Consider the following 27,572-nt stretch of genomic DNA (forward strand, 5'->3'; position numbering starts at 1 on the left):
CTAAAAAAGATTTTATACATCATTAGTATTAAAATATAACCACAAGATGGTCATCCAAGTGGCTTCATATATCTATACTCATATGGGAAATATTTAAGCTATATTCTATGAAACTTAAAAATAACTATAAAAAATGACAGTCTTCAATAATAAGCATGATGAAAATAGGTGACAAGAGAAACTTTGTTGCCAACTTCACTTCTAAAAGTGAAGGTATGTGTTCCCCTCATTTGTTACCCCTCAGATACATGTGCAACCACATCTCAAAACCCATCTCTAAAACTTGACTAAATAAAATATCCTTCATGACACTGACCAGAGCATTTTCTGTTTCCTCATCATCATCTTCCTCTTTGCCGTCTTCTACTTCTTCTGTTACTTCAGCCTTTGCCTCAGCAATCAATTCTCGGACTGGTTTGTTGGAATCAACAGTAACAAAGGGATGCTGTTAATCATAAAAAAGGCATGCTCAATGACAACTGAAATGCTTAAAATTTAAACACATACATAGGTCCATTGTGTCAAAAGCATGAATTATGAACATGAAAAACATACACAACTTCTTAGGTTATATATACCTAGAAAGAAAGAGAGGGAGAGGAGAGTGAGCAAAAGTAAAGACTGTCTGAACTGGATTTTATTTTGTTTTATACAATTTATTTTTTATTTTTAATAAAACTTCATTATTCATTTAGTGTGTATACATGTGCATGTGGAGGTCAGACTTCACAAGTTAGTTTTCTCTACTGTGTGGGTCATGAAGATCAAACTGAGTTTGCCAGGCTTGATTGCAGGTCCCTTTACTGAGCCATCAGACAGAACCTATGTTTTCTTTCATTTGGTAATTTGAAGGAATTTGCCAAAAATTAAAACAACTTGTTATGGCTGAGTAGAAATTATATTTGTTTTTTGTGTATGTTTGAGAGTTTCATAAATAATTTTTAAATTAAAATTTAAACCAAGCTTTAAATTTAGGCATCACTTCTTTAAAACTAAAAGAGGCCAATGAGACAGCTCTGTGGGTAATAGTTCTTGCTGCCAAACTAATGACCTACCTAAGTTCAGTCGGCAACCAGATAGTGGAAGACGAGAACCAACTCCTGAAAATCTTCCCCTGACCACCACACACACACTGTGGCATGGAAAAGTAAGTGTGCACACACGCACAAACACACAATATTTTTATATTAGTATCTATATAAATCCCATCGAAGTGTTAATAAAAACTCTACAGAGCCCTTTATATTTTTGTTAAAAAGTATCTACAAATTCCTGTTTTGCTCTGTTAAATGATTCTAACATTAGGTAAAGACATTTCACTCATCTTTGTGCTCTCAACTCATAACAGTGTCTATGTGATGGCAATTCTTGGTTGTCAACTTGACCACATCTGAATTAGCCAGAATTCTAGCTGCTGGGGTTACTTGTGAGGAATTTTTCTCGACTGAATCATTTGAAATGGGAAGCCCTACCCTAAATCCAGATCTTCTGAGGTGGGATGATCCTCCTCCTACTGGCAGCAGATACAATGAACATGGAAGAAGGAAGCTTCGCTCTTTGCCTGTAGGCCCTCACTCTCTCTGACAAGTCCCTCCCCTCACTAACATTAGCACCTACTTTTGGGGGATTCTAGGACATACTGAAGACCACCTGAGACATCCAGCCTCATGGACTGAACAACTACTTGATTCTTGGACTTCCCTTCAGGAGACAACCATTGCTGTAATAGTCAGACCATAACCTGTAAGCCCCTCTAACAAAGCCTGTTTGTGTATATAGAGATGAATTCTATTGACTCTGTTTCTCTATAGAATGCTAACTAATACAGTCTGTTACAGGCTAATATCTTCAACTAGAGGAGCAAGGAAATACTGGGAAGTATGCATTAGGGACACAGAGACAGACTTGTTGAACACAGCAGGCAATTTTTGCCACACCCTCTCCTCAGATAGACAGGTCAGTCTAAAACATTACCATACTGGCCTTACAGCAACTACCCTCATGTTTGTTTTTTTATTTATCTATAATATTATTTGGAACATTTTCCCGCTTTAAAGTATAATTAAACTGATCTAACCACCTTTTATCACGTGTGTGCATGCCTGTATGTGGTGACCACGTATGTGCAGTGCACATGTGCGTGCAGAAACATTCTTTTAGAGACACTGTTAGAACAATGTGACCTGTGTTTTCATACTCTCTTCATCTTACCTGTAATAACTGAGATGTAGTCCACCGGGCATCCACATTCTTTTCCAAGCACTTCTTTAGAAAGTCCTTAAAATTTGAAGACCTGCAGAATAAAAGGTCATTGTTGACATTTTATTTTACTTTCTGGTTATTAAAAAAATCAAACTAAATTCCTTAATAAATTATGTTTAGCTTCATTGTATTGAATATAGATTAGTATTGATTTAGTATGACAAGAAAACTAATGAGAACAAGATTTTATGAAACATTCTTTAAATACGTTAGACATACATGAAATAAGGCACACACGAGATCATGAGAGGCAGCCATATTTCAAAATGTTACAAAATTGTTACACGAAGTTCTACAAATACACATCAGCTGTCTATGGGTCTAACTGTTTCCAGCACAGAAAAACATCTTCTCTACACAGACCCAGTTCATTCACACTGTCTAACTCAGGGAAAATGATTTACAATGGTTTCTAGGATCCTTAAGTCTTTCTCAGGTATCTGTACTTTGTGAATAGATGTGAGCACCTGCATTTATTCATACACCAAGTGTGCTCCTAGTACCCACAGAGGCCAGAAGAGGGCATCAGATCCCCAGGTCCTGAAGTACGGCCAGTGGCTAGTCATCATGTGGACGCTGGTAACTGAACTGAGGTCCTGTACTCTACAAGAGCAGCCAATGATCTTCATCACTGAGCCACCCCCCACCCCCAGGTCCTTAAGTCTTGGAAATAGACCCACATCAGTTTCCTCATTCACAGTCTTGGTGCCACATCCCCAAACTTAAAGTTACCCTTAGCAAACTATAAGAACAGAACTTTGTTTAAAAGAGCTTACCATTTTGATGGCTGTGCTAATGTTGGGGGTTCAGATTTTGCTATTTTTAGCAACACTCGCATTGGATTTAACTCATGGTGAGGTGGCTCTATCTCAGCCATTTCTATTAAAGTAATACCCAGGGACCAAACGTCAGCTTTATAGTCATAAGGTCTGTCCTTTGATGTCTCACACATGACTACTTCAGGAGCCATCCTATGAAGGCAGAAAAATGAAAAAGGTAAGACTTTTAATTAACAGTTATGCCAACTACAGTCAAAATAATGACTATGTGTGAACAAAGTAATAATTGCAGACCCAAGTAATAGTATAAATTCATAAAAATGAATACCTACCAATATGGTGTGCCAATAAAGGAATCCCTCCTTTGAATTGTCCTGGTGTTTTTAGCTGACACTCCAAAATCCGCTTGAAATAAATAATCATACAATAACATTAATGACAGCTTTTAAGCATGGTACATTGCATCTAATGGAGTGGGAGGGGGGAACAATTCAAGTCTTAGTAAGACCTACCTTATTAAAAGGTAAGCACAACAGAAAGAGAAATGATTTCTCTGCCATTCTAATTTTTTTAATTTTTGTGTGTATTGTATAGTGGATACATGTGTTCATGTGTGCATGCAGGGGTGTATGCATACATGCTCATCAAGTTCAGAGGTTAATGTGGGGTGTCTTTCTCTACTGCTCTTAACCCTTTGAGACATGACGACTTCCTAGTGAACTTGGAGCTTACCATGTAGGCTAGAGAGCACTAGGATCCCTGCCGTCTCCAGCAACCCAGCACTACGGTTACAAGCATCCAGCACAAGCCCAGTTTTTACATGGGTTCTTGGGATCCAGAATCAGGGCCCCACTTCACCCACTGGGCCATCTCTCCAGCCCCTACCACTTTAATAGTAACCATCATCACAAACACACTGACAGCCATCTAGATACATCTTCAAATGATAATAATAGGCAAATTCCTCAGAATTGAAAACAAAAAAAAAATTGTCACTTTAGATTAAAACAGTATATGCACTTCAAAATAAATGCCAAATGTTGTATGCTGCAATTAAATCAATGGAGATAGTGTCCTATAGTGTGATAAAACAGAAATTACAGCAAAATAGCCTTTATGACAGCATTCTATCTCCTCAGTGTCCTCATAAAATTATACCACAAAAGCTGTACATTGTGGTGTACACCTACAATCCCAATACATGGGAGGCTAAGGCAGAAAACTCAGGAATTTTAAGCTATTCTGGGTTATATAGTGAGATTAACTTTCCTTTGGTATAAAAGACAAAATTAAATGGTAGTCCTTAAACTTATTTTACTTTAAAACCTAAGGTTTCTCGTCCGTTTAATTAGGATATCAGTAAAATAAAGTAAGTAACTGAGGATGGGGTTTAGTTCAGTGATAGAGCACTTGCTTACAAAGTGCAAGGCTCTGGGGGAACAATGGAACAAAAAAAAAATCTATTAGATATGTTTCAATAAAAATAAAATTGAGCTTAGTATTATATTACATTATATTCCAAATACAAAGCATTTACAAGTATTAATTCTATATTCAAAAACTCTTACTAGTGTTTTGCAAATCTCTGTTTCTGAAAATAAAACACACAACCTTTTGCTTCCTTTATGTGTCATTAGGTGCATACACTTAGGAATTCTAAGAACTGGGGAATGTTTAACCGCTGAAGTGTTTACAAGAGCAATTGGGAGTAACTCTCCCTGTTTTACATGTCTGGGTAAGATTTAAAAAAAAAGCCATTACATTCCAGGATCTCAGAGCACAAATTCAAATGTTTGAGTAACTTACCCAATTTAATGTCTCCATCTAAGGTAAAAAGAATATTGCCAGCTTTTAGATCTCTGTGGATGATTTTATTGTCATGTAAGTAACTCAATGCCTCTAAAGTCTGCTTGCAAACTACTTGGATTTGGGACTCAGTTAATGGCCTCTCAAGTTCTATGAGGAGAAAGTGAAAAAATACATTATGTATTTTTATACAATGAAAACATAAAGATAACTAAATATTTTCAGTACATTCTATCACTGTGATCTTGGCAAAGATCATTTATTATAAAAGCTAAATTTCTACAATTTCTTGGCATAGAATAGTCAACATTATACTTCAGAATTATATTTATCTAAAATATAATGAAGTTGATTTCTTAATGCACTGAACTCTGAAATTACATATATGTATACATATGCGAACAATTTAAGAAGAGGTCCTCACCAAGCATCACAGCATCTACTGCGCCCCCTGCACAGAACTCAATGAGGATCTGCACACAAACAAAAACAAGTGTCTGTGATTACACCAACTGTCAGCAAGTCAGCAAAGACAGGTAAATGAAAAGCTAACTGGTTTATCTAGGTTACAGGAACAGTGCCATGCTAAACATGAAGGATTCTTGTCATCAGTTACATCATAAGTGATGCCCTCTAAGCAAGGACAAGGACAACATGCTATAGGAGGAGGACACCCCATCTCTCCTTTCCTCCTCCTCTCTGTTTACTTTTGGACTCGGGTTTTCCTTTAGCCCAGGTTAGACTCAGATATGCAATCCTGCCTCTGACTCCAAAATTCTGATGACAGGTATGTTTCACTAGACCCAGCCATGCCCAATTTTATAAATAACAAATTTTAGTATCCTTTTCTAAAATTACCAAATATATGTTTAATTATTACAATATTAGTTGCACATACAAAAGATTTTTGAGACAGGGTTTCTCTGTGTGGCTTTGGAGGCTATCCTGGCACTCGCTCTGGAGACCAGGCTGGCCTCGAACTCACAGAGATCCTCCTGCCTCTGCCTCCCGAGTGCTGGGATTAACAAACAGTGTAATTCCATACATCTTCCTTCTCACTAAAAATTTGTTTTGTTTTGTTTTTGAGACAGGATCTAGCTACTGGCTACTCTGTGAAGAAATGAAAATTACGTACCCAAAGATTGTTCTCATAATAGAAGGCATCTAGAAGCTTGACTATGTTTGGGTGATCACAAGATGCTAATATGTCAATCTCAACCATATAATCTTCAAGTTCTTCTTCAGATTTGGTGTCAATCACCTTTGCAGCAGCCAAAACATTGGTCTCTTTATTCTGGGCCTGAAAATGAAAGTATCAGAAATGTCTGTCACATTTTAAATGCTTGCTTTCACATTTTAATTTAAGAAAATGTTTAGTGTCACAGCAACACCAAGCAGTAGCACAAAGTTCCTTTGTGTCCCCCACAACCCCAGCTCACACCCTGCACCATCCTGGTACATTTGCTGAAGCCAATGAGCCTATATTCACACAGCACTATCCCTTCCACGCCCAGCTCACATTAGAGCTCAGGCTACAGGTGCTAACAAATGTGTAATGAATGCAGCCACCATCTGATCACCCTCTGTGCTGACTCTTCACCTCGACCTCCCCTGACTGCTGGCAACCACTCATCTTACACTACCTCCTTGGTTCCACCAGTTCCAGAATGGCATATAGAATCACAGACTTTTCAGATTGGCTTTATGTGTATTTTAGTTATATATATATTTAAAGTCCTTGTAGGTCTTCTCATGGTATGTCCTTTCTTCCTAGTGCTGAATACTCTCTTCCACTGCCTGAATATCTTTCACCTAACTAATGACATATGCTATTCCCAAGTTTGGAAATTAAGAATTACCATGTAGGTGAAGGTTACAGTATGGATGGTTTTCATCTTATTGAGTATTTACCAAGCAACATAGCTGCTGGAACATCCAGTGGGCTTAGTTTTGCAGAAAACTGCCACACTGAATTCCAAAGTAGCTGTGTCATTTTGCATCCCTGCTGGTGATGAATGAGAATACTGCTCCACATCCCAATGGTGTCTGCATAATTACCAACAGTCTTATGGGTGTGTTTCAAATCATGATTCCCTACAGACATATGTGGGACATCTTTGAAGTGCTTACTTGTGCTCTGTAAATCCTCTTTGGTGAGGTAACTCTTCATGATTTTATTTTTTTTTATTTCTAATTATTGAGTTTTAAGAGTTTTCAAACCTTTATCTGATGTTTTCTGCAAATATTTTCTCCAAGCCTGTGGTTTCTCATTCTATTACATGCTATTTTTAAAAGGGAACTTAAACATAAATATTAATTATGCAGGCTTGGTGAGGTAGTTTTCACCTGCAATTCTAGCACTTGGGAAGCAGAGATAGAAGAATCAACACTAGTTTGAGGTCAGTTCAGTCTACATAGCAAATTCCAAGCCAGCAAGAACTACAAAGCAAGAACCTGTCTCAAAGAATAAATAAATCCTACTTGCTATGCAAAGGGCTAAGTTCTTCCGTGCTTTCCATTGAGGAAGACAGCCCTCACTGCCCCAGTGGTTCAACTGCTAGGGGCTCACATGCTGCTGCTGCCAGTTCCAAGCTATGTTGCTAACAGCAACTTTTTAAAAATCCCTATTTTAATTCCATCATTAGGTAGTGAAATCTACCTAAGCTTTGCAGGTTTGTGAGAACTAAGATAATACGTATTAACTATGCTTAAAATACATACAAGCATTTAATGTAACTGACATATATAGTAAGAATTCAAAAGTATTAGCTATAATTATTATTGTTATTTAATCCTTAGAATACCAGATATTATTACCCCTGCTTCAAAGGAGAATATAAACAGGAGTGGTGGTTTAAATGAAAACAGGCTCTTAATGAGTGGCACTATTAGGTGGTGTGGCTTTGTTGGAGGAAGTGTGTCACTGAGGGTCAGCTTTGAGGTTTCAAATGCTCAAGCCAAACCCAGTGTTGCTCTCTTCCTGATGATCCAGATGTAGAACTCTCAGCTCCTTCTCCAGCACCATGTCTGTCTGTGTGCCACCATGCTTCCCGCCATGACGATAATGGACTAAACCTCTGAACCTGTAAGCCAGCCCCAATGAAATGTTTTCTTTACTAAGAATTGTCACGGCCACAGTGTCCCTTCACATCAGGGACACTGGGTCTGGTGGCTTACTAGTAAGAGGCAGAATCAGGACTTAAAACCAGATGTTTCCAAGCCCATTTTCCACACAATCATTATAAGAGTACTCCAAGTACATCACTCTGACACAGGGTTACTTCACATGCAAAAGGACAATTCTCACAGCCCCCATTCCTGGAAACAAGGGGTTCTTTTTTTTTTTTTTTTTAAAGACAAGCAAGAGAGATGTCTTTTCTCTGCACACCAAAGGAAACATCTTTTCTATTTTTTTCTTCTTTTTTAAAAGATGTATTGTTTTCATGTGTGTGCCTGTAAGAGTTTCCATACACTACATGTGTGTAGGAAGCCAGAGGGGAACACTGGATTCCCAGGAGCTGAAGTTACAGGTGTTTGTGAGCCATCATGGTAGATGCTAGGAATTGAACCTAGAGCTTCTTTTTTTTCCCAGACAGGGTTTCTCTGTGGCTTTGGAGGCTATCCTGGAACTAGCTCTTATAGACCCAGGCTGGACTCAAACTCACAGAGATCTGCCTGCCTCCGCCCCTTGAGTGCTGAGATTAAAGGTGTGCGCCACCACTGCCTGGCTGAACCTAGATCAGAACAGGAAACTCTTAACCACTCAGCCATTTCTCTAGCCCCCAAAGAACATTCTTAATACAAGCCACAGCCCAGAGAATCCAACAGATAGACCTTGTTTTTGTAATCTCTGTGAATCGAATCATTTGTCTAGCTTTCCACAACTGCCTTTGTTCAACCCAAGATCCAAAACATATGTTACCATTTCTTTGAGTCTTGGTTCCCTTACAAGGTTCCATGTTAAGTAAAATTTCTGTGAAATTTGTATGCTTTTCTCCTAATAATTCACCTTCAATTAATTTGATTCTCAGATCCAGTCAGGACCCTAAAAGAGTACAGGTTAAGTTCCAACTTCTCCCCGTTTTCTGTATTTCCACCTGTGATTTTTTTTTCCTTGTTCTATTTACTGTTTTCCATTTTTACCCTGTGGTTAAATAATTTCTCACCTCCAATGTGTACACATTAAAAGTTTTAACTAAGTAATAGGGGCCCAGATCTGGGTTTGCTGCGGCTGTTGTTGTTGTACTGTTAATTACCTTTTATTTAATCTGTCATGTGAACATTTGCCATGGCACACATGTGCAGGGCAGAGGACAAGTCTGGAAGTCAGTTCTCTCCTGGCATGTAGCTCTCATGAACTGAACTTATTAGGTCACCAGGTTTTGTGAAAAGTGTCTAATGTTGGGTTCACTCAACCCAAGATCATTTTTTTAAAAGTTAGGAATCAGACCTTGTTTTTATTAGATTTTTTAATATGTGTTATTTTATAAAAACTGCACCATTACCTCTAAAAAACAAAATGATGAGCTTTTTTTAAAGATTTATTTATTATGTGTACAGTATTCTGCCTGCAAATACGCCCACAGGACAGAAGAGGACACCAGATCTTGACAGACGGTTGTGAGCCTCCATGTGGATGCTGGGAGTTGAACTCAGGTCCTCTGGAAGAGCAGCCAGTGCTCTTAACTGCTGAGCCATCTTTCCAGCCCATGATGAGCTTTTGAAAACTAAAAATCATTTCTTGGCCTCTCAGGTTAAGACCAAGTGTGAAAACTACTAACAAATATGTAAATAAACACATTTTCAAACCCTACTTTTTACAAGTCAGGTAGTGGTGAGCACCTTTAATTCCAGCACTTTGGAGGCAGAACCAAGTACAACTCTGTGAATTCAAGGCCAACCTGCCCTACATAGTTCCAGGACAGCCAGAGGATCATACATAAAAGACAATGTCTCAAAAAAACAAAACAAAAAAAAAAACCTACTTTTTACAATTTATCGTAAGAATCACAAGAACACAATTTCAAACCAGGAGGTATAAGAACACTAATTTAAGCCTTTAATCCCAGTATTTGGAAGGCAGAGGCAGGTGGCTCTCTGTGAGTTGGAGGCCAGCCTGGTCTACACAGTGAGTTCCAGGACAGCAAGGGCTACACAGAGAAACCCTGTCTCAAAGAAAAGAAAAGAAAAAAAAAAAAAACACACACAATTTCATACAATAAATATTCATACATAAAAATAATATCAAAGCACTATTTACAATTTACAATGATGCTAGAAAAACTGACTAGCCTAACAAGAACCCCTTTAAGTCACATAGTACAGTTTTAAAATGGAAACTCAGCCACTAAGATTGACCAATCAATTAACATTTCTTAAATGGTAGCCATACCACGTGGCTGAGTGAAAAAACAAAAAAGTATAATGAGTATATAATGTTCCCATTGGAGGCTAGGCACACCTGCAGAAAGATCACAGACATGCACACTGATGACTTCACAGAAAGATCACAGACATGCACGCTAATGACTTCACAGTGAAGATGGAGGCTCCTGACTTTGGATATTTATCAAAGTATTTGAATTCTTTTAATAGACACCCATTCTTTCTACTAAAAAAAAAAAAAATAGTACACTGGAGATTTCTCAGGGAAGGTAAAAGTAAACAAAGAGGGTATCAGCTTCCATATGGAAATTTCCTAAGTAGATTATTGCTAAGTTTTATTTCCTTAAGGAAAAGAACAGATACTACTACTAAGGTGTAGGGGTCAGAAAATATGTTTTAGATAAAAAGATTGCTACGCAGGTCAGCCTTACTACTCTGACACTCTAGATACCCTAATCCATCAAATCTTTTCCAACCTAGGATTCTTTTTAAGATGTGAAAAAATAAAGTGGAGTATACTAGTATATGCCTGCATTCCCAGAACTTGGGAAATGAGGCAGGAGGATTCTTCCAAGTTGGAGGCCAGCATGAGTTACATAATGAGTAACAATCCAAACTATACCCTATCTCAAAAATAAAAGCCAAATAAAAAGATGTGCTATTATTTTCTGGACCAAAGAAGAAAATACTAATCAAATTTTGCCAAGAATCCAGAATATTTCTTCCAAATTGCTACTGTGTATCCATTACCCCTGTGAATATATGAAAATGTAAACTTGACTCCTCTGAATTACATTTGACTGACCATTACCTGATGTTTGTATTTCCCACATACTATCACTATCATCCTCTGATCATTAAAAGCTTTCGTAATGAGGCATTTGGCTGGGTGGCTATGTGGCTGGGTGATTAGTTGGCTGTGTGATATAATCTTGCTGCAGTATCCTAGGCTAGCCTCAAAGTAGGGTTCCTCCTGCCTCCACCTTTGGTGTGTTGACAACACCATACTGAGGTCTAGCATTTCTTAAACAGTATTCCAAAATCCTCTCCAAGATCTTGGATGATAATGACTCCCATTTGCAAGTGATAATGCTGATGCTTTCTTCAACTTTCCACATGAGTAAAGTTTTAATTACGTAGGACTCACATTGCTTCTTCATAAGCTCTCTAAAACAGAGGCTGAGACACCAAGGAACTGTAACTGTATGACACTAAGGGCACATGTCAGTTCATGATGCAGAAATGGCTGGCTACATGGTGACAAAGACCTGGCCAACAGTTATTATAAAACAGCACTGACAAAAACATCTCCCACTTTACCAATTTCAGAGTGGGAAGAGGAGGGGAAGGGAGAGATATATAACAACTGGTAAAATACAGCGCTAAGTTTGTTCCCTTAAAAAGGTACTACAGCTGAGCCAGTAATTAAAAATTACTTTCCTCTGGGGCAAACAAAAATCAACGAGAGAGAGATTAGCCCTTCTTCTACTACTTTACTGTAACACTGTAGGAAGAACAGACCTGAGGCAGCCTGTCCTGAGAGGAGCATTATCAAGTATTAGCACTAGTGAACAGAGTGGAAAAAAGAAAAGTAACTGACATTAGAAATTCCTTACTGTAACAAATCCTTATATTCCACTGCCCTGGATATAATGATTAAACCAACAATGTATCTTTCTGCATAATGTAATAAATAAAAGTTACATTAGTGCATCTTAGGACTGAAAGTGAGTTCTGTGCACTACAAGCTTAGCATTTGAGAGGCCTAGCTCCAATACCTAGAGCCAAAAAGGGGTGGGGGGGGGTATAAGGCCTCTTACTTTCTGCCTTAAAATAATTTAATCACTCATTAGAATCTTGTTCCAGAGAACTCTAGAACACCCAAGCTGAAATAAGCACTGATGAATACCATGACCTTAAAAAGTCATCTACCCAATAACCAAAAGCATGAAAATTCCTAATTTGAAGTTTTAAGGTATTTTTAGTGGGTTTTTGTCTTGTCTTGTTTAGTACAGAGCTTAGGATTGAACCCACCGCCTCACAGAAGCTAGAGACACACTCTATCAGCCTGACATAAAGACTTCATGAACTAAGAAAAGATTAATTAAAAGTAAGAACAAGGGCCTGGCAGTGGTGGTGCTCACCTTTAATACCATCACTCAGGAGGCAGAGGCAGGAGGAACTCTTCTAAGCCTGAGGCCAGCCTGGTCTATAAAGTGAGTTCCAGGACAGCCAAGGCTACACAGAGAAAGCCTGTCTCAAAAACTCACCAACCCCCTATCCCCCCACCCCCGAAAAAAAAGTTAACAAGTAGTAAAAATTAATTTAAAATGTGACTTCCTTTGATAAAAGATTTCAAGGATGTCCAATCCTGGACATTCAAAGTTGTTGTATGTTTATTTCCATAACATATCAATATAGCATGGCTACTTTACATAAACAAATAGAGGACCATGGGAAAATGTAGTTTACCTGAGTTCTCTACTGATTTTATGTTCTAAATAAAGGAAGGTAAAATCTAAACTCTCCTACACTATTAACTTAACAGTTGATACACTTCCTGGGTGGTGAGAAATTTTTTTAAACCCTATTTTCTTTCTACAGTTCTACATTTTCTGAGACTACATAATATTTTTATAACAAGCAGATTTTAATAAGAATCTCAGCTGGGAATTAAAAGAACTAAAAAGGAGAACAGAAATTTTAAAGATCTGTAAAGAACATCAAATTGGTTCCAGCCCCACAAAGGTGTCAATCTAAAGAGAAAGGCTAAACCCCATACAGGATAAATAGAAAAGAAACCATAAAACAACAGGATTAGAAAGAGAAAAACAGATTCAGTCTCTTCAATAATCCTAATACTGATCCTGTTCATTTGGCCACTTCTGCTTCCAGGGGTTGAAAGACAAAGAGTTTTATTCTACTACCCAAACAAGGAGTAGGACCTTAACTGTCCAGAGCATAAGGGCATTTAAAATGTCTACCGATTCTCAGATTACATCATTATCCCACTCACTTCACAGATTGCTGACTCTGAGTGGCCTGAACATGCTAAAAGCAACCCTGAGAGTCATAAAATGGAAAACTGAGACTACAAAGAGTTTCAAGATACATACTTAACAATATGACAAATGTAAACTACCTTCTAGAATTCAAGAAAAATAAATGCTTTCAAACTTTAAGGATCTCAGTTGCATTTACAATTGTATTGCAAAGAATAAAACATTTCTAAATTAATCAAGAAGACAGAAAGCTTGTACAGTGAAAACAACCAAACACTACTGAAAAGAAATGAAGACATCAAAAAAAAAAAAGTAAACATATTGTATGTTCCTGGATTAGAGACAGAATTGTTAAAATCTTAATATTGCCCACAGCAATCTATACATTCAATGTAAAGTCTATCAAAATTTCAAGGTTCCTGCAGAAATGAAAAAGGCCATCCTAAAACATAAAATGCCAAATAACCCTAAATAGCCAAAACCTTTAAAAAGAACAAACCCCAAGAATTCATAATTCCTGATTTCAAAATTTACTACAAAACTGTAGTAATCAAAATAGTGTAGCACAGGCATAAAGACAAACCCAGAGCAGTGGGATCTCAGAGAAAAGCGTGGTGTGTGCTTCAACAAGAATGTCAAGAGGTCAGACAACTGCTTCCATAAGTACATGCTCAGAAAATTAGTATCCACATGCAAAAGAATTAAGTTGGTACCTTATCCAGTATCACATACAAAAATTAATTCAAAACATAAAAAATCTAAACGTAAGAACTAAAACTATAAAACTCTGAGAACAATATGTGAAAGGGGCCAAAGAGCTGGCTCAGCATATAAAGGCACCTGCTTTATATGGTTTGATCCCCCGGACCTACACAGTGGAAAGAGACTCCATCCTTACAAGCCGTCCTCTGACATCAACATGCGTGCCGTAGCATGCATACCCACACATGCACACACATACAAAATGAATAAATAACATGTAATTGTTTTTAAGAATCATGAGACAAAATGCTTAATATTTGAAGATCACTGTTTGACTGTGACACCGATTGCTCAGTAGTTAAGAACACGTACTGTTCTTGCAAAAGAAACAAGTTCAGTTCCCAAGTACCCACATCAGGAAACCTACAACAGCCTGTAACTCCAGTTGCAACTAATTGAACATCTCTGGCCTCCATGAACATCTGTGGTGATATTCTGTTTATGATCTAACAAATGAAGCTTGCCTGAAGATCAGAGTGCAAAGCTAGCCACACTAGTCAGCCATAGAGGCCAGGCAGTGGTGGTGTACACCTTTAATCCCAGCACTAGAGAGGAGTATAAGGCAGGGGGAGACAGGAGTCAATGAGTTTGCCGTCACACAGAGGATACGATTGACCCTTTTGGTCTGAGCCTTGGAAAAGGAAAGAATGCACTAGGGGTTGATTGCTTTGCTTTTCTGATCTTCAGCTTGAACCCCAGTATCTGTCTCTGGGTTCTTATTATCTGTGTTACAATCTGTACTTCTGTGCTCATACCCCATACAAACACACAGCTAAAATCTTTTAGAACAAAGGAGGAACAAGGCAGGTTCAGTCAGGAAAGTGCTTGCCATGCAAGGGTGAAGACACGAGTTCAGATCCCCAGTACCTATATAATCAATCTGTAATCGCAGATCTGTAACTGCAGTGCTAGAGAAGCAGAGGCAGGGTGATCCCAGGGGCTTGCTGGCCAGACAATCTAAACCAGTGGTTCTCAACCTTCCTAAAGCTTCGACCTATTAACAGTTTCTCTTGTGGCACGCCCCCCATCAAAAAATTATTTTTTTTGCTATTTTTTAACTGTAATTTTGCTACTGTTATGAATCATAATATAAATATGTGTTTTCTGATGACCCCTGTGAAAGGGTCATTTGACCTCTCAAAGGGGTCACAGCCACAGGTTGGGAACCACCGATTTAAACAAATCTGTAAGCTCCAGGTTCATTGAGAGACCGTGTCTTACAAATTAAGATGAAGAGAAATTGAAGTAGGCACCAGACATTGACCTCTGGTCTCCACACACATGCATGCACACATGAACACATATGCATGCAAACAACACACCATATACACATATATATAATATATGAAATAAGCAAAGGACTCAAAACAAAATTCCTTCAAAGAAGATATGGAATGGCCAATAAATATATGACAGATGCTAAGCACCACTAATCATTAGAAAAATGAAAATAGAAACTAAAATAAAATACTACCTCATTCATTGGAGAGGCTAACTTTCAAAACAATATTGGCAAAGAAGAGAAGGCTTAACCACTGGACACAGCTGGAAGATCATACAGCCACTGTGGGAAGCAGTATGGAAGTTTCTCAAAAGATGAAAATGAGATTATATCTAGTTCAACAACTACAAGGCTTTCAAAGAGGTAAGCACACACTATGTTCATAGGAGCATTATTTACAATAGCTAAAATGTAGAAATGACCTAAGATCCCATCAACAAAGGAATGGCTAAGTAAAATATGGTGAATATATGCGAAGGAGTACTATTGCCTTTTTAAAAAGTGGAAATTCTGACAAGCCACAAATGACAAATGAAAAAAGTCAATTACAAAATGATAAATACTATAATTACAGTAATCAAAATCATAAAGAAAGTAGAATAATGGCTGCCAAGGACTTTAGAAAGAACAGGAAGTCATTATTTAATGGATAGAGTTAGTTTTACAAGACAAAGAATTACAGAGCCAGGTGGTAGTAGTGGTTGAACATTTTCATCATAGTTAATCCCACTTAATGGTACATATAAAAAACAGTCAAGGAGCTGGGCAGTGATGGTAAACCCTTTAAATCCCAGCATTCAGGAGGCAGAGGCAGGCAGATCTTTGTGAGTTCGAGGCCAGCCTGGTTTACATTTTTAATGTTCAATCTGTGAATTCCCTATAATTCGGCTTTAGGTGGGCTGAAGGAGGACTAGAAAGGTCAGGACCAGCCTGTGACACACAGTAAGATTCATGCCAGACTGGTCTATGTAGCAAGCTATTGTTTCGAAATCCACCCCATATCACCTCCACAAAAAAAAGATTCTGGGTTCAATACTGAAAAGGGGGAGTGGTAATATTATATATATTTTACCACAATAAAGAAATAGAAAAAAACAAAAGCTGGGCAATCCATAACTATAACCACAGCATTCAAGAGGCTAAAACACAAGGACTGCAAGTTCAAGATCAGCCTGGGCTACTTCACAAGAGCCTGTCTCAAAGAACAAATGTAGGAAAAAAAATCTTGAAAATTTAAATAATGTAATACAGTCTTTCTAAAGTATTTTCATAACAAGCATCAATAATTATATCCTAAAATTTTTCTCTTTCTAGGAATTTATTAGAAAGAAATAATGTCGTAGAATCATACCTTATGCAAACAGACATGTGATACATGGTTAAAGCAGTGAGAAGAAGAGGACGGCCTGAACAAACAATCGTGCTGTGGTAACAGTGCATCTACACAGGAAAAGTGAACTGCATCCCCACCTCACACTAGAGACAAAAATCAGCACCTCTAGTCATATACCTAACAAAGAAGGCTATACTATCAAACACAAGAAAATAACAAAAGAACATCTTCATTTCATTAGGAGGAATTTCTCCAAACAGAAGCATTCAGTATGTAGAAGAAAAGTTAACAGATTGAACATTAAAAATGTAAATGCCTATTTAAGAAAAAAAAGAGATAATAAAGAGAACAAACCACAGAGGCAAAGGAACTGTATGGATCATATATAGCACAGGACCAGTATCTATGACTCCCATAAACTACGAGAAACAGAAAGAACTCAGAAGACCTTCACAAGCACTTCTGAGAAGAATGCCAACTGCCAATCAGCACAGAAAAAGCTGCTGGTCTCACTGACAAGGAGAGACACTACTTCACAGCCATCACGTCACAGACTAGGAAAAAGGGCCAACAAACCTAGCAGCTCTTTCAAGATAACTTAAAGATACAAAATTAAATATGGTCTATTACTTATTGGCTATTTTTTATGAAATTTTGGCAGGATATTCTGAAATAAATAAGTGCTACTTGTCAATGAATACAAATAAAATATAGTCAGACCTTTACATTTTTAAATCATTTTATAAATCTTACACTATACAAAACATCAGCAGGAAATTTACAAGTGAAATTAAAACAAGCTATATTGGTTTCTAGTATATTTATTTAAAACTGTAAAAATGACAACATACAAAGAGAAATGAAAGGTATTATCCACATTTTTCAAGCCATAATCTAAAAGAGAGAGAAGAGACAGAGGGAAGAAAGGCATTAGGGAGGAAAGGAAGGCCAGAGAGAGAGGAAAGAGATGGGGCAAGAATGAAGAATGAAAAGAGAGGGAGGACTGATTCAAATATTTTTCCACAAAAAAAGCATTCTTACTAATAGTCATCCACTAAGTTATAGGAAGACATGTTGTGGGATATTTCTAACTGTGAGGACATACATTGTCGAGATTGGTGTAGTCATGTCCAATAGCTAGGCAGGATATCTGGGCAAAGAGAGGAAGAGGAGATGGTCGAGGCACACAGTGAGGAATGAGTCAAACACATAGAATGGGAGAGATAAAAGCCACGTGGCAGAATGTAGATTAATAAAAAATGTAAGTTAATTTAAATTATAAAAGCTAATGGGACAAGCCTAAACTAAGGCTGAGCTTTGTTAATTAATTAATAAGTCTCTGTGTTGTCATTTGAGGGCTGGCGATCCCGAAGAAAAAAGTATATTACAAAGACATGTGAGCTGAATAAGGATAAACTGGCAAAGCTGACTATCTTATAGATTAAAAGAAAAGGCTGAATACGTTTTACTCCATGTATGTGCACTGAGTAATTAATTATGTCCACACAGAAAAGCAAAAAGCTAACAAGGAAAAGGAGGGGTAGAAGCAAGTTGTCCTGCTTGTGATAGTCTTCTTTTCAGCATCTTGAGATGAATTATTCACTTAAAACCTTCTAAAATAGGGTCTTAAAAAAGAAAATAAATTCAGCAGAGTTCAGATTAGTATCAACTAATTAGTAAAAATCTGTTCTGAAGCCAGGGGGTAGTGGCTCTTGCCTTTAATCCCAGCACTCAAGAGACAAAGACACACAGACCTCTGAGTTCGAGGCTAGGCTGCAGTCTACAAAGTAAGTTCCAGGGCTACATAGAAAATCCCTGTCTTGGGGTTGGGGGAGGATGTGTTTTGAAATTAAAAACACCTTTTTCATTCCCATATAGTACATAACAGCACCAATATTTTTAATGAAGATGCAACAGTTACATAGCAGCAGCATCTCACACCCAAGTAGCCGTGGACCCTTGCAAAACACTGTTTCTTACTGACTTGTGAAAGAGCTGGGTAAAGGGGTGTGGGTGTGGACTTGCACGCACAAGCCCGTGCATTTAAGTGTGTACAGGTACATGAATACATGTGTCTGTGTATTCATGCTTGTCTGAGATAAGCAGACAGCCTCACTGCTGTCCCTCCAGCGCTGCTGACCTTGTTTTGTGAGACAGGGTCTCTCACTGGACTGGAATTCACAAGTGTGCCCAGCTGCTTGATACGGGTTCTCAGAGACTGTATACCAGTCCTCACAAGCACTTTACTGTCCGAGTTATCACCCCGCCTAAGGACACAGGACAGCCTGGCAAAGTCTGATCAAATCCCCCAGACTTCATATGCTGGAAACTTAATCCCCAAATTCACGAATTAATGGTGTTTGGAGGTGGGACTTGAAGGAGACAACAGGATCATGAAGGCTCGCCAGAGCTGAGCTTCACATCACTTTGTCCAGTCAGTACCTGCCTCCATCACCTGGGTACACTGAGGGGTTAACAGATCACTGGAGAAATAAGTGGGGTATTAGGCAAATCTTGACACATTTACTGTCTCCATGTGATGGTTCTTGCCATAAAAGAAGTCCCTCAGCAGATGCTGAGCAGACGGGCCAAGCTCTTGGATGATCCTAACTCCACGATCACAAGCCAAATAAGCCTACACTCTTTATACTCCCCAGTCCATGATATTCAGTTATAGTAATCACAAAATTTACTGAAATACTTCTAGTAGCCTCCTGGTGGGAGTGCAAATTGGCATAACTACTTAAAAGCAAGAAAATCCATTCCGGGTACACATCCAACACGAATGAAGGTGTCCACCGAGAAAACTATATAATACTGATAATGCCAGGCTAGGTAGCATAACTCTGCACTCTCAATACTTGAGAATAAGAGGCAGGAAGACCACAAATTTAAGGGTAACCTGGACTACAAATTCTATGCTAGTCTGGACTATAGAGAGAGACTATCTATCTGGAGAGATAGTTCAGTGGTTAAAGAGCTTACCAGAAGCACAGAGATCTGAGTTCAAAATCCCCAAAACACTGTGTAAATTCCATGTGGACATGATGGCCTACCTGTTAATTCCAGCTCTAGGAAAGGGTGGACAGGACCCCTGATGCAAGCTGGCTAGCCAGACTAGCTCAACCTGCAAGCTCTAAGTTCAACTGAGAGACCTCTAACTTTGCCTCAATGAATAAGGTAGAGTACAATCGAACCTTGAGTCTCTGCACACTTACACACTCACACCCCAACAGACATGTGCCCACACATAGGCAAAATTACATACACACACACATATATATGAGAAAAAACATATGCATATTTTACTATTAATATACAAAAAGTAAAAGCAATCCAAATGACTACCAACAAAAGAATAAATTGTAAACTGTAGCATTTCAAAAATTTTAATACTATTGAAAAAAGATCAGATGGCTACATGAGATATGAATGAATCTCATTCGTTCCAAAAATATACTTATTCAAAAGAATACACTTATCTCAAGCCCAAACATAGCAACAAGAATCATGAGAGTACATAGGGCAGTTTTGACTAAAAAATTAGAGGTAAAAGAGGGAGAGGGAGAGAGGTAACGTGTGTGTCAAGGCATATTTAAGTGTAACTTAAAGGTTTTGGAGCCAGCAGGTAGAGAGGCACATGAGGGCAGGACTGACAACTAGGGTTTGATCCAGGAAGAATCAACTCCTGAAAATTGTTATCTGACCTCCACACAGATCCTTCTGCATGAGGATCAGAGCACACTCACTTTCGAGTGCACATGTGCAGGTGTGTGTGTGTATATGCACACACAAATTAATCATCTAATTAATTTAAGTGTACACAAGTTTTGGTGCTAGGTAAACAACCAGTTGCTAATGTGGAGGGGAAGGGGGAGTAGGCGTTCATGTTTAAGGAAGATGTGGGCAAGAACACGCACAAGAGGAGGGTTGGCAGGGAGGATCAGCCCAAGTATGTATGTATGTATTATGTATGAAATGCCATAGGGAAAGCTGCTACTTTGTAAGTTATTTGAAAAATGAAATTAAAAATAAAGATAATAAGCCGGGCAGTGGTGGTGCATGCCTTTAATCCCAGCACTCGGGAGGCAGAGGCAGGCAGATCTCTGTGAGTTCGAGAACAGCCTGGTCTACAGAGCCAGTGCCAGGATAGGCTCCAAAGCTACAGAGAAACCCTGTCTCAAAAAACCAAAAAAAATTAAAAATAAGAAAACAAAGATAATAATAACCTCTAGAAAGCCTATGGCACTAATCCCAGAACTCGGAGGAAGAGGCAGGAAGATACAGAGTTCAAGGCCACACTGTGCTATGGTCCCCATCTTAACAGCACAAGACCTGTAGGTCCACACAATGGTTGTCCCAGATAGTAAATAATAAACAGACCACAGGAATAAATGAAAGGCCAATGGTATAGAACTCATGTTCTAGATTTTGTTCAAGGTGTCTGTCTGTTAAGACATCAACTCAATTGTAAATTACTGTCAGCCACATAAATTATATCACCAAGCCTGTAAGCTCAGCACTCAGGAGTCTAAGGAACCTAGACTGTATCAGCCAACTGTATTCAAGGCCAACACTATACAGCAAGACCTGTTTTATAAACAAAATCAGAATATGCTAATGGACAGCTTGATGTGTGGAGCAAAATTTCAAGGATAATCTTTGAACACAGGCATCAATTGCCTTTAAGTGATAATTAAAGCATGAGAGAAAATGGGTTCTCATAAGCAAAGGAGAAAAGGGAACTTGGGGTGGTAGCACATCTCAGGAGGCAGAAACAAAGGGTTGCTGTAAACTCAAAGTCAGTCCCATCATAGGGAGTTCCAGATCACCCAGGGCTACAGAGAGCAAGATGGGGGGGGGGGAGAAAAAGAAAATGTTATACCCAAATGCGCAGAAACTTGACACTTAAATATCCTTTAGCAAAAGAGCCTGGAAAGTAGACAAAGAAGAAATAGGAAAATAAAAGCCAGTAGAAGGCTTTGAAAAGGAAAGAATGATCAAATGTACCAAGGGCTCCTGAGAAGTCAAGTAGGATATTAAGAATCCACTGAATTTGGAGACAGAGAATCTCAAAACCATGCCAAGAGCTATTTGGGAGCAGGGGCAGAAACTGTCTAATAAATAATATAAGAAAACGCCATGGAAGTGAAGGACATCAGCCTCTGCACTGAAAGGACAAGTCTAGTAAATGGGTGGGACATGGAGGGGGTAGATATCTGTATCACATTACCATAAAATAGTATAAAAAGAAAGTAAACCCTAAAAGCTATGAAGAGAAATGGATCACAAAGAATCAGGAAACAAACTGGCATCAGATTTTCAACATCAACACTTGAAGCCAAAAGACAATGGATGGAACAAAGTCATAAAAATTCTCATTCTTAAAAATTCTAGGAAAACCTGTTTAGAAGTAGAATTCTACACACCACTCTCAGCATTATAAAAAGAAGATAATCTATCAGGCAAAGTATAAAAAATATACTCTCCATGGATCCTTTCTCAGAAAGCTACTAAAGATTTTACATAGAATCAAGGAAGAAATCCTAAAAGCATAACACTTATGAAGTAGTTTGTGCTCCCAAGACTTCAAGGAAAAAAAAAAAAAAGAACAACCCATTACTGAGGAAAGGCACAAACATAGATAAAATATATACATAGAAAGACAAGTCAATTTTCTCAACATTGATTCATAAATTCAATAAAATCTCTCAAAAATGGTATAATAGCTTGTGGTTGTTTTTCTGAATTTCAATCAAGGTATTTCTAAAATATACATGGAAGTGTTAGGGGCCAGGAACATCCTAGAATGTTGAGAGTAGTAGGAGGCAGTCTTGCAGTGCGACCTTGCTTGTACAAATAAGGCTGAAGATCAGAGGATGGAGCTTGCCACTAGCTAACCACAGATCAGAGGATGGAGTTTGCCACTAGCTAACCATAGAGGTCAGGTCTGTACAAGACAGACAGGAAGTGAGATGGCTGGGCACAGGGAGGATATAAGGGGAAGAAACAGGAACTTGCTCTGTTTTTCCTCTGGGAAGCTAATGAGGTAAAAGCAGCTCCTTCTCTCTGATCTCTCAGCATTTTCCTCTACATCTGACTCTGAGTTTTTAATCAGACCAATTAAGAACTCCATTTACAGAGTCTTTCAATAGTAGGAACTTACTTTAATGCTTTTCTAATTCAGATAGTGGAATAGTGAGATAGGGATAGACTGACAATTAAAAACTCAGAAAAATACAAGTTATATATTAGATAATACACTTCAGAGCAGTAAAACTGTTCTACTTAAGGAAAAAACCTGAATGGTTCTGGAACTTTCAAGTATTCATGGTGGGAGGAAGGGACCGAAACACACAGGACTGGATCCCGACTAACACCACACACAAAAATTTAGTAAAATTCTAAAGCTTTTGAAAGATAAAGCAGATTATCTTCATAATACTAGTTTGGGAAAGAATGCCTTAAAAATAAACAACATTAAAAGAAAAGAAAAAACTGAAAAACTGTACTATAGTGACATAAAGAAGTCTCTCATCCAAGACACTATAATGAAAATAAAAATAAAAGCAAAAGAATGAGAAGATATTTATGATACTATAACCAGGAAATGGCTAAAATTCAAAAATGTAGAGATGTGTACACACGTTTATAATACACATAAATATGTTACAAATACTTATACTACATATAGACAGAAAACGAAATAAGAAAATGAACAAGAGAATGGAACACAAAGAAATTTAAACTACAATAAAAATATAAGAAAGCATTTAATAATCAGATAATCAAAAATTCTAACAATACTAAATGTTGACAAGAATGAAGAGCAAAACATCTTTATACACTCCAGTAGGAATAGAAAACAGCCTAATTAATTTGACATCATCTAGTAAAATTAAAGTCATACTGCTCTAGAAGCACAGCCACGATACTCCTGAGTTAAGTCTTCGTGATGTATCCAGCGTTCTATGTCAGAGTCAGAAACTAGGAACAACTCACATGCCCACTAACAGTAAAATGGCAAATGACTGTGATACAATCTGTTGCAGAATGTTTGTGCACTGTGTGAAGATGTGTTGCTGTGACTGGTGTAACAAAAAGCTGAATAGCCAATGGCTAGGCAGCAGAGACAGGCGGAGCTTCCTGGCAGAGGAAAAAAGAAAAGACACCACTGAGAAGCCAATCCAGGATCATGTAACAAATATAATAATGACTTTGAAAGGGAAAACACAGAATATTCTTAATGATTCTCTTTTTAAATGTTCAAACACATAAAACTAAATTTATGTTTAGAGATGCACATCTAGATGCCAAACTGTACAACAAACAAATAAATAACTTAAGGAAAGAGTCTGAGGCACAACAGAATTTCTTGACCCTGATGCTATTTTATTATCTGATAAATACATATGCATGTTTCTGTATTTCTCCCATACAAGAATTACAGATTTTACTACTTTCTAAGGAACACAGCCCTGTCAGCTGCCACCCAGCACATGCAGCCAGGACTTGGCTTCCACTACTTCAACAGTTAGAACAGTTTTCCCGACATGCTACTCAATGCATGTTTTTATGTTACTGTTTTGTTGTTGTTGTTGTTGTTATTGTTGTTGTTTCTGATAAGACAATGTGAAGGACGGTACCTATATTCCTTTACATAAAAAAGAAAACAAACTTAAAATGGTGATGACTTTACAAGCAAGCGACTATGTGAGAAGTCTACAGATCTGGGCGGGTGGAAGGACTGAAACGACATGATGCAAAGCTGACGTAAATAAATTAAGTACACATGTGAGTTCCTAGTTACAATTTAATATTTTAATTGTCCCCAATTTCCATGAGCAAATGGTAGCTAGAATCAAGTTTTCAAACAGTTGTCTACTGCACATGACCTGTACAAACAGTAAGAAAGGTATGACAGCTTTCACCCCACAAAAATAACTTCAGTTTCTCTCACATAAATTTCCAACTTCCAGAGAATCCTGAAACAATTTCTGGAAAGGGGAAAATAAGGACAAAAAGTCAGATAAACTTAATTTTTTGTTACAAAAAAAACAAAAGCAAAAATAAAACTCATGCCTGATTCCTCAAAAGAAAATACAAAGTACATGCACTCTTCAATATCATTGTAAAACACAATCTCTAAGCCCACCATAATTATGCTAGGCAGTGTGATGTTTTTAACACTGAACTACATAAAGCCTTAAATTTTTCAAGAAATTTCAACTGAAGTTGCAACAGAATTTGATAACACATGACCCTCTGCAGAGTAAAATCATACAATCTGCCTATGCTATAGAAATAGCATGTTATCTTCCGGGTCCCTTTTCCTCTCCCATACCACATTTTGCTTCTTATGACCTCTACAGCTAATGACAGTAATTTCTACCACTTACTGAACCCCTTCTGGGTGCCATATACTTTCTGGGTAGTTGTGCTACAAATACTGAAAAGCAGGTCTTCCAATGAAGGAAGGCAGTTGCTGAATAAATAGATAACTTGCCCAAGGTCATAGACTGCTTTGTGGAAGAGCAAGAAATATTCTGGTATAGGAACCCATGGTCTTCATTCTATGCGGTTTTTTTTCTATTTGATGAAATGTCTTCACACCATGAAAACTGCACTGCCGGGGGTCACTTCCTCCTCCCTCTCACTACAAGCTTCAGATGCCTTGTGGGTGTATCTTTACCTCTCCTCAGTAACTGCATATTCAGAGGACATTAGCAGGTGGAAATAGCCCCAGAAATATTAAAGAAAACCTATGGTTTTACAACTAAGAAAACAGAAGTCAGAAGAGGTGACTATTTTGTCCATGACCACCAAGCTGGCTCTCACAGCCAGCACTAACCAAGTCTCCCCAGAAGGATTTCCCATCCACACTCAATGCCCTTCCTACCATGCATCTTCTACAATAAGCTCCTGCTGAAACTGTATTCTATGCCAACTTTCAATAGCATTCATCTGAAGATAACACACTATTTCAACAAACCCATGAGGAAAGGCATGAGCTGAGAAAGATTCAAATGTGAAACACTGGACCTTAATTTTATCATATGAACATGAATGTCAACTATATGACATGTGCTACAGTAGCCATGTGAGCAACATGTTCCAAAAACACTCAGAGCGGAGAAAGTGTGCCTTTCAGACTGGGTAAAGAATGAGGACTGGGATTTTGACAGAATGCATTCGAGGCACACATCACAAGATACAAGGAACTATGCTGAGAAAGTAGGAGAAATGCTTTCTATCAAATGAAGCTGAAGTAAAAACACATTACTGCATATGGGAACAGAAGATCTGAGTTCAAGGTTAAACGGAATCATGTGGCCACGAACTACTTCTGAGCTTCAGAGTATCCATCCGTGGAAATGTGGACACTATCTCTGATCTGCCCACCTCCCAGAACTTATACAGGGGCCAAATTATGTGAAACTCAAAAGTCTTGTATTTATGTTTTCACTTCTAAGCGGCCCTGTGGGTCTTTCCCCTAAACTGCTGCTCATAAAAACCTCACCCTTCAGGAAGTAAATACTCCAATGACATCATCCATATAGTTCCTAGGGCAGTGTAAGCAGCTAACATTCACACCTTCGTGTTCACACCTCAAACCTCTATTGAAATAAATAAATACGCGTGTAGTTTTGTTTTGTTTTAATTCCTCAAGCACTGGTATTACTTTAGAGTCAACGCTCATTATATGTAGAAACTAGAAAGAAATGCAGGTTTTCTTCTGGCAGTTTTCTGTCAAAAATTCCATTCCATGTGGCCAAGCAAGCAACTCAAGAACAGACAGACAGCAAGCTGGCAATCACTTTGCTCTTGTTTTATGTGAACTACAGATACTGCCAGCTATATGCCCCTATCTCCCAAAAGTTACCGGTTTGGGTACAAGCCTACCTGCAAACGCCATGAGCAAACAAGCATTATTAGCACACTGAGAAGCCTACTGAGTTTCTAAATACTTGAAGGCCACAACCGCCCGCTCCTCCCATTAAATTACACTCATTTCTTTCCAAGTTTGACAGGGTGGACGGCTCAACCGTCTCTCTTGAAACTGCATCCGGGCCCCACCGTATTCAGTAAACCCCAGCTAGCGTCGGAGCCACTGCTTCGGTGCTGAGCCCAAGTTTCAACGTACAAAGCCCAAGGAGGGGGGCAAGACGCGGGAAGGGGTGTTGGGGGGTGAAGCCCTCGTGCCACCCCGGACGGGCGGCCGTTTCATCTCCGAAGCCAACTTCCCGTTTTCTCCCTCTTACCTTGTACACTTTCCCAAAGGCTCCGTCGCCCAGTTCTCCTATGATCTCCCAAAACTCTTCGGGGTTCAGGTCTCTCTTCACGTGTTCGTACTGCTTCTTCTTCTTCTCGCTCCCCAACTTGAAGATCTTACGGAAATTGAAGAAGGACATTTTTCCTGCCCAGCAGAGTCCCTGGCACTTAAAGGGCTAGGAACAATAAGAGGCAAAGTTTGTGGCGCGTCGTCTCCCGCGCGAGCCCGGGGTCCGGGCCGCTCCCGCCTGGCGCTCCCCGGAGAAGGCGGGGCAGCGACCGGGCTCTGGCCGCCGGGGGCGCGCGGCCGCCGCGGGCCGGGACGGGGGGCCGAGCGGCGCCGTGGACACCTCGCTCGCGGGCCGGGGGGGGGCGGGGATGGGGCTGCACCTGCCCCGGCGCTCGTCCCGGCCCCGCACCGCCCCGCCCGGGCCGAACGGCGCGACGCCGCGGCCCGCGCGCCTTAGGCCCGTGTCACAGCGCGTCTCCCGGGCGGCGGCCACTCCGGGCCCGGGAAGCGCCGGGCGCCCGCGGGGAGCGCAACGGCGAGGCCGAGCTGTCCGCCGGGGCCCCGCGTCCGCTCCGAAGCCGTCCGCTCCTGCTGCGCGAGGCCCGCGCGTCCCCTCGGCTCTGGGCGCCGCCGCTCCGCTCGCGCTTCAGCCCACACAGCCGCGGCCCGCAGCGCGCGC

The 27,572-nt window shown here is 39.2% G+C and overlaps 1 protein-coding gene across 1 annotated transcript in view; it reads right to left on the reverse strand.

The window, feature by feature from the left end:
* The window catches only part of Slk (STE20 like kinase), a 56,372-nt gene extending 29,204 nt beyond the window's left edge, over window positions 1-27,168 (reverse strand). The window contains exons 1-8 of the mRNA XM_027407064.2: window positions 26,874-27,168; window positions 5,983-6,147; window positions 5,272-5,320; window positions 4,848-4,997; window positions 3,374-3,446; window positions 3,039-3,233; window positions 2,212-2,293; window positions 317-445 (exon numbers count right to left, since the gene is read on the reverse strand). Of these exons, the coding sequence (XP_027262865.1) occupies window positions 317-445; window positions 2,212-2,293; window positions 3,039-3,233; window positions 3,374-3,446; window positions 4,848-4,997; window positions 5,272-5,320; window positions 5,983-6,147; window positions 26,874-27,023 (993 nt within the window). The 5' untranslated portion in view covers window positions 27,024-27,168. The remainder of the gene's footprint in view (window positions 1-316; window positions 446-2,211; window positions 2,294-3,038; window positions 3,234-3,373; window positions 3,447-4,847; window positions 4,998-5,271; window positions 5,321-5,982; window positions 6,148-26,873) is intronic.
* Between the last annotated feature and the right edge of the window lie 404 nt (window positions 27,169-27,572).

This window comes from Cricetulus griseus, chromosome 3 (assembly GCF_003668045.3).
Source record: "Cricetulus griseus strain 17A/GY chromosome 3, alternate assembly CriGri-PICRH-1.0, whole genome shotgun sequence".
NCBI classification, from domain to species: Eukaryota; Metazoa; Chordata; class Mammalia; order Rodentia; family Cricetidae; genus Cricetulus; species Cricetulus griseus.